We start from the raw sequence: 8,295 nt of genomic DNA, 5'->3' as shown, positions 1-8,295 counted from the left end.
TCATTAGATCAATCTTGAAGAAAGGGAAGAAAAGTGAGATACACGTTTCCTAGGTTTTTTATTTAACTTTATTTATTTATTTAAAGATGATCTTATAACAAGTAGTTATTTTATATTGGAAAGATATTAAAAAAAGCCGGTGAATAAAAACGAAGATAAAAAAAGATAGAGATAACGATTAAGAGAATAATTTTTTTTACACCTTTTATTTTTTTTAGAAGGTGTTTTGATAATTGATATACTACACATAGGATATTTGATATGATATGATTTGATTTGTTGTTGAAATTGTAGATATTTTAGGATAAATATAAAAATCCGTAACTACCACTAGCTTTGATTATCTATAATTACAATAATCACTTCTAAAATATACAAATGTATACTCTAAGAAAAAGTTATGGTATTTGAAAATAAGAAGACAAAAAAGTTATAAAAACAACCGTTTTGAAACAATATACGAAAAGAAAAAATTTTGTAGTTATATATGAACATTGTTTAATAGTGTAGGGACGACATATGCAATTTACTTTTTCTTAAATTAGGCAAGATTATGTTGTTAAAAGACTACGGTTTCCTCGCTGGAAATTGGGGATTAGGGTTTTATAAATCTGTCAATGCTTGCCTTCCAACCTACGAAAATTGATTCCCTCGATTCCTACTCGCGAACAATCCTATATTCTGCTTCTTAATTATCGTAAGGAGGATTGATTTTTGGGTTCTGATTTCCTTTATTCTTGTCACAATCGCATTGCTTGCATCCAAAGTAGTTTCATCATATATGTGTATATGCATGGTTGGGGATCTGAAGATTTCGAGGCATGTCTAGTTTATTTGGAGAAGAAACGCGACTGGTTTCCAGAATTTCGATTCTTTCGAAGAATTCGCACACATTATTGCCGATGAGTTTTGCTGGAATCTACTTTAGAATCCGATCATCCATCGATTCTTTCTACGTTGCCTGCGAAGCGTTTTCTGAACACCGCCAACTATAGTCGTTTTCTCTCGTTTTCGCTCGTTCGTCGGCTGCCGTTTTCTTCTACGTTTTACGGATCCGTTACCTTGTAATTGTTGTTACTGATGGCTTCAGGAGTGAGTTTTTTGGTTCCTGAGAATGATTTGCTTTCGAAACTGAAACTGAATGCGAAGCCAGAGCTCGAGGATGCTGATGTTTTGGAAAGATGCCCTAACAATCGTTACATTCGGGTAAGATCAATTTTCAATGCATATTGTTCAATAAGAGCAAAATTATTCATGATGCTGGAGTACAAGTGTTTTCATCGTTATTTATTCATATGCTTTGTTGAAGCAAACGTACGATTGGGCTCATCTCAAAACATATCATGCTATTCACTAGAATTTAACCGTATATTCCTTAGTATATTATGTTATAAACGTTGAAGTTTTACTATAAGGTTTATTGGCCGTAGTGAGTAATTACCAGTTTCTTAGCTCTTTCTGTTTTCTTTCTTCAGTATAATGAAATGCTGGGGAGAGGAGCATTCAAGACTGTGTATGATTTCTTGACTTCTAACTCTTTTCCTTATCTATAACTTTGTATATTCTAATTGTAGATATAACTTTATTGTACTGATATGATCTTCTACTATTTTGTTCTTTAACATAACAATCCTTACTTATTTATGTTTCTTTTCTTGATACGAACAGCTACAAGGGATTTGATGAAATTGAAGGAATTGAAATCGCCTGGAACCAAGTGAGACTGGATGATGCTATGCAATCTCCAGAACATCTAGAAAGAGTTTATTCAGAGGTTCACTTACTGAGAACACTAAAACATGAAAACATAATCAAATCATATGTTTCTTGGGTGGATGATGAGAAGAAAACTATCAACATGATCACTGAATTATTCACTTCCGGGAGTTTAAGACAGTAAGTCATCTTCCTCGTGTTCTTTCTCTTGTACTTATATACCATTTAAATCAATGAACAAGAACTAAACTATGTTTACATTTTTAATCAGATATCGCAAGAAACATAAGAGTGTTGATTTGAAGGCTATCAAGAATTGGGCCAGACAGATTCTTAAAGGACTGGTGTATCTCCACAGTCATGAACCACCTATTATTCATAGAGATTTGAAATGTGACAACATTTTTGTCAATGGAAATCATGGAGAAGTCAAAATTGGTGATCTTGGATTAGCAACCCTAATGCTGCGCCCTACTGCCAAAAGTTTAATTGGTAATCGATCAATCCATACCTTTTCATAAATCTCAATCTAGCAAACACTTTAATTGGTTTGTTTCATTACAGGAACTCCTGAATTCATGGCTCCAGAACTCTATGAAGAAGAATACAACGAACTTGTCGACATTTATTCATTTGGAATGTGCATATTAGAGTTGATCACTTGTGAATATCCCTACAGTGAATGCAGAAATCAAGCACAAATCTACAAGAAAGTTTCTTCAGTAAGTGTTGGTTATTATCTTTTGTGTTTCATGTCACATAGAGACTTGTAATTATAATTTTTATATATGAAAATATGTATTTCAGGGTATAAAGCCTTTGGGTCTATCAAAAGTGAAAGATCCAGAAGTGAAGGAATTCATAGAGAAGTGTTTGGTTCCAGTTTCTGAGAGGCTACCTGCAAAAGAGCTTTTGAAAGATCCATTTCTTAACCCTGATAGCAACATGAAGGAGCGTGTATGCCAGCCTGTCAAGATAAAGTCAACAAACTTACCAAAAGTCAACCTGTCTCCAATGGAGATTGACAATAAGAGCAACAATAGCAGCAGCAGCAGCCCACGTCTTCATTCCCTTGAGTTGCAGTGTCTGAATGAGAGAAATGAAATTAGACTCAGAGGGGAGAAGAATGAAAATAACTCTATCTATTTAAACTTGAGAATAGATGATTTCACTAGTAAGAAATCAACAACATAAACAACCATTCTTTATTTATTGAAATATATAATTTTTTTTTTTAATATTTATGTTTGTTTTTAACAGGTACAGCGAGGAACATTCAGTTCATGGTTTATATAGATGTGGATACAGCACATTCAATAGCTCTTGAAATGGTGGAACAGCTGGATTTAATACATGAAGAAGTTGCTGTGATTGCTGAGCTGATTGATGAACTGATGATGAAATTTGAGCCAACATGGAAACCTTCAGTCCCAAAATCCAACTCAAGTGGAATCATAAGCTCTTCGGAAGGTTCTATAATCATGTCCAATGATGACATGTCGCATGAAGATTGTGAGGTGGAAGAAGATGCGTGTGAAGATTTGAAGCAAGAACTTTATGATATTAACGCTCAGTATGATCAGTTTTGTAGTGAGTTATTGAAGTGCAAGGAATCTGCGATTGCTGATGCTAAGAAGAGACATGTGTTGAAGAAGAAGGTGGCGGTTTTCTGACTTTTGGTGTAAAGACTTATTAGCTTTTTAGAGATTTGGATGATGACTTGCTTTGTTGGAGGTTTTGTTTTTCTGGTGATTTGGGTGTTTTGATTTTCTTTGGTTTTTTTTAGGTTGTAGAGATGTTGGTTTTGGAGGTTTTGATGAATTCTTTGATGATGATGATGATGATAATTGATTAATCTTGAATTGTTTTTTTTAACATAATCTCTTGTGTCTTTTTGCTTTTGTTCCAAGTTCCATTACTTTGAATATTGTTATCAAACCCTAAGACTATAATTGACATATTAGTTAAAAGTTGTATAATTGAAAAAGTTATACAATTGAAAAGTTATATAAGATATAAAAATTCAAAAGAATATATTTTTTTATAATATATATATATATATATATATATATATATATATATTATATATATATATATATATATATATATATATATATATATATATATATATATAGGGAAAGGTTATATGGAAAATAAACAATTAGGGCAACACATGTTGGAACCAATAAAAGCATGAAAACACATCACTTTGAAATAACTACATAAATAACTTCCATAATACATTGCTTATGAATAAAGAAATGGACACGTGTCACTTATCATTGGTTCCGGCATATGTTGTCCTAATTGTTCATTTTCCATTGAACCTAACCCTATATATATATATATATATATATATATATATATATATATATATATATATATATATATATATATATATATATATATATATATATATATATATATGGTTAGGTTATAATGTGGATTGTAATTATTGTTTGGATGTAGGAATCCTTTGTGGTCCAATCATTTTTGGAAATTTAAAAAATGATTATCCTATGTAATTAATAAGCTCAAAACGGTTTTAAGGCTAATTATGTCATTTTGTTAACAATCAAATAAGGCATGTGAGATATTCTTGCTACTAACCAAACAATCACATACGATTTCAATCAATTCAGGATTTGAATTTGATTCTCCAAATTATAGAGTTAAAAGCTGATAAAGAAACTATACAAAACTTTATTTGATTATTCATTCTTACAAGAATGAACTTACCTAACTTAAAGAATATAAACATACAATAAGAAACCATAGTCCGAGAGAACACATATACAATAACCTAACTTTACTCATGAATACGTAGACATAACTTTTTCTGATTATACATACTTACAATAATGAACATATATAACTTCAGGAACCAATATTAAAGAATGAACATACATGTATCAACATAACATAAGAATAACTATTCTAATAGAATTCAATATGCATACTCTAATAAAATACAATGACAATAAAGGAAAAAATATCATTCTTCTAAGAATAATCATGAATTCATGTAAAAAGTATTACAGAAAAAAGAAAATCTTAAAAACATTCTTCAGTAAGTCTTTAAGAATGAATGATAATACATTTTGTGAGAATGACATTATGTGAGAATGTCTTTCATAAAATCAAATTCTAACTTTTTTCTTTTTTTCCTCTGGATGCATGAAGCTGCAAGTGGGAGTAACTCCAAAAGCCATAATCTTTTGTTGATTATCTTCTTTATTCATCAAGAGTATCAAAATATCCTTCTTTTTTATCTTTTTTTTTTTTTTTTCTTTTTTAGTATCAAAATATCCTTCTTCTTTAACTTTTTTTTTCTTTCTTATGCAGCACCTAGAAGCATGTAATACTGATAGAATGTACTGATTTCATTTTGAATATGTATATACGCTTCAATTGAAACACAAAATAAAAATGAAATATAAAACACAAAATAAATTAAGTACAACAATTATGAACATAATTTAATCAAATGGAATTTTACTAACCTGAATCGATTGACTGATGTAGATACCGCTCCATGATTATCAAGAAAACAATTTAATCATGTTTATCAAACGAGCCCTGGAGGGTCGATTCTCGATTGTGACATCAATTTGGGGATAAGATGTGGAATCCAACAATGATGATGACCCAGTGGTGTCTTCGATTTGGCATTGGGGTTGGTCTTCGATTTTGGATACAAAGTCAGATTGATTGCAAAACATACTATGTATACTTCAAATCAATAATCTGAATAACTCTTAAACAATATTAGGGGTAAGAGACGAGTTAATTTTGTATTATGAAATATAGAAATATGTGAACAAAGTTGATTGTAACATCCCCCTCTGGCACGTATCACAATATTGTCCGCTTTGGGCCACTTGGCATGAGGACTTCCCAGGGGATCATCCCAGTACTACTCCCACCCTAGCACGCTTAACTGTAGAGTTCTTATGGGATCTGCTACCCTCACAACTTTAAAACGCATTGTGACAAGGAAGGTATCCATACCCCTTATAAGGAAATGTTACTTTCTCCTTCCAAGCCGATGTGGGATCAGGTGTAACCCACCTACTTGTAACATCCCAAAATTCAAGGCCAAAAATTTCATTTTTAATATAAAGAAACCATTAATAACTTTGTTCCAAACATTGAAAACATTTCATTTTAAACAAATATCAGAGTCTAATCCCAAAGATCATATAATGCGAAATAACATGGGTGAATGCGCTGCGATCGTCTCGAGCTCCTTTTTCTTGAAAACCAAAGGTACCTGAAACCAAAACTATAAATCGTAAGCACGAAACTTAGTGAGTTCCCCAAGTACCACATACCATACATATCAACTGGGCCATACATGCCATACATACTGTGAGCCACACATATCAAACATATCGGTAATCAAGTAAGGTGCTATGTGCCAAACATAGTCTTGCTGTTATGCCACGAGCCACACATATCAAACATATCGGTAATCAACTGACTTGCCGAGTTCACCTTTGAACTCGTTGAATCCATCTTCATAAGTCCAATTCTATTCAGATGCTTTCAGCTGAACACAAAGCATCCAAGACCCAGATCTAACCTTTTAGGGTTGAAATAACGCGTAAAGCCTCTGCCTTTACATCCATGCATGACCCTTTTGCCCAAAAGGCCATAATAACCTCTTTAAAGCTTGCTTGAGGGTTCCAATGGCATAAAGATTGCACCTTTATGCCTTAACCATTCTTGGGGACTCCAGAAAAAGATCAGACTTGGACTTGTCCCACCGAATTCCAAGGACATTTTCTCATAAGGTCAAACTTGGACTTGTCCCACAGATCAAGCTCCATGCACCAAAACTCTCATAAAGTGGACATAAATAGATCTAAGAAGCTATAAGTCAAGATGAAGACTTGATTACCAGAAAAAGATGGAAATAAGATGGTGTTACTGGATCTAAAAGTTCCTCCTTGAACCTTCAATCTCCTTCTTCTTCTTCTAGCCTCCAAGAACACCAAAACACTCAAGAATGGCTCATACACTCACCAAAAGATCTAGGGTTTCGTGGGTTAAGTTTTGGACAATGGGGGCTAGGAATGGGACCAAGAGGACGAGAATAAGATGCTTAAATAGGGTGCCAAGTCCCGAATTTAGGGTTTCCCAAACCCCGACCAACTCGCCGAGTCGGTCCTCCGACTCGTCGAGTAGGTTACTTAACCCGCGACCCGGAATGCGCCCCTATTCATCGAGTCACCCACCTACTCGACGAGTCTCCTTCTGATTTTGAGGCTTTCCTTTCCTTTCTAGGTCTTCTGAATTCGGGGTGTTACATTGATAAAAAAACCCAAATCAAATGTCCTTGGAATGATTTTTGATGTACCCTTATGAGAAAATCATATTATTCCCAACAAATAAATGGTCTGCTGAAATTGATCATAAGAGAACATAGATTAGAATGCGATATTGGATGGTTTTATGAAGCGTACCTTATGATTTAAGATGTATGAAGAAACAATTGCACCTGCTGGTACAGGTTATTCACATGCATCTATAAATAACTTAGACCATTTTTTGACCAGAATCAGTAAGCTTTTAAGTTTCAATCTAAACATCCTTATCACCCTCTTCTTGATTAGCCTCATCAAACTCCATCGAAGCAACAGAGTCTCGGGTCTAGACGAACCTCTTTTCACACATGTTCGAAGTCCATTGCTTTTTTAAATGCACCTCATTACCGATTCTTCAAATGTTTTGATAAAAAAGTAATGGATCGTGCTTGGTGTTCAGGAGAACATATGGAGAAATATTCCTCACAAGTGATTAAATGGAGACGATGAAGATGGTGGGTGACACACGAGGAGGCGATGAAAGCTTTGTTCATTGCAGAACTAATGAAGGCGTAGGGTTGAAGAAATATATTAATATATAGCTTCAATCTAAAATGCAGTTACCAAAATTATAGGTTTCAATTTTAAATTTAATTGATTGATTTAGAAATCATTTACTAAAATATCATTTTTTAATTAATTAATGTTTTATTTTTTTTTCTAAATAATACTTGGTCCATGTTAATCCCTACATCCACACAATACTTGTTCATCCACATTTGAACCTCTCTCTCTCTCTCTCTCTCTCTCTCTCTCTCTCTCTCTCTCTCTCTCTCTCTCTCTCTCTCTCTCTGTATATGTAAATATATAAGATTTAACAAAATTCCCGAGAAGCTAGTTTATATAGTTTTTAAAAAGCTAGTCTATGACACTTTAAAAAAGTTTGACAACATAGTTTTTAAAAAATTAGTCTATGACAATTTAAATCTATATAGTTTTTAAAAAGCTAGTCTATGACACTTTAAAAACTTTAAAAAAAAGTTGACAACATAGTTTTTAAAAAACTAGTCTATGACAATTTAAATCTATATAGTTTTTAAAAAACTAGTATATGACAATTTAAAAAAGTTTGACGGCTAGTGTTGCACACTAAACACAACCTAAATCAATTCTCATCGACGTTTATAGTGTTAAAATTTCTCTTAAAAGTCCAATTAATGTAAAAAAAGGACATGTTTCTTTTTAGTTGAGAAATAACAGACAGCTTACA

At 32.9% G+C, this 8,295-nt stretch overlaps 1 protein-coding gene across 2 annotated transcripts; it reads left to right on the top strand.

Annotated features, from left to right (window-relative positions):
- The first annotated feature begins 559 nt into the window (after nucleotides 1–559).
- LOC111880869 (serine/threonine-protein kinase WNK8) lies at nucleotides 560–3,596 on the top strand. 2 transcript variants are annotated; one of them, XM_023877278.3, is made up of 7 exons: nucleotides 560–1,206; nucleotides 1,476–1,513; nucleotides 1,669–1,896; nucleotides 1,988–2,208; nucleotides 2,281–2,438; nucleotides 2,524–2,890; nucleotides 2,977–3,596. In XM_023877278.3, the coding sequence occupies exons 1-7, from the start codon at nucleotides 1,081–1,083 to the stop codon at nucleotides 3,387–3,389; spliced, it is 1,551 nt and encodes a 516-aa protein (XP_023733046.1). In that variant the 5' UTR covers nucleotides 560–1,080; the 3' UTR covers nucleotides 3,390–3,596. The 2 variants fall into 2 exon arrangements, with proteins under 2 accessions (XP_023733046.1, XP_023733047.1); XM_023877279.3 differs by lacking the exon at nucleotides 1,476–1,513 and having other exon boundaries at nucleotides 1,067–1,206.
- The last annotated feature ends 4,699 nt before the right edge of the window (nucleotides 3,597–8,295 follow it).

The sequence above is a fragment of the Lactuca sativa genome, chromosome 6 (genome assembly GCF_002870075.4).
Source record: "Lactuca sativa cultivar Salinas chromosome 6, Lsat_Salinas_v11, whole genome shotgun sequence".
Lineage (NCBI taxonomy): Eukaryota > Viridiplantae > Streptophyta > Magnoliopsida > Asterales > Asteraceae > Lactuca > Lactuca sativa.
This window is presented reverse-complemented; position numbering and strand designations above follow the sequence as displayed.

What these genes read in the sequence shown, in the direction of transcription:
- LOC111880869 (XM_023877278.3), top strand. Translation starts at nt 1,081, where the DNA reads ATGGCTTCAGGAGTGAGTTTTTTGGTTCCTGAGAATGATTTGCTTTCG. An exon ending in TACTGCCAAAAGTTTAATTG is followed by an intron (nt 2,209 to 2,280) that starts GTAATCGATCAA and finishes GTTTCATTACAG; the next exon opens with GAACTCCTGAATTCATGGCT. An exon ending in TCTACAAGAAAGTTTCTTCA is followed by an intron (nt 2,439 to 2,523) that starts GTAAGTGTTGGT and finishes TATGTATTTCAG; the next exon opens with GGTATAAAGCCTTTGGGTCT.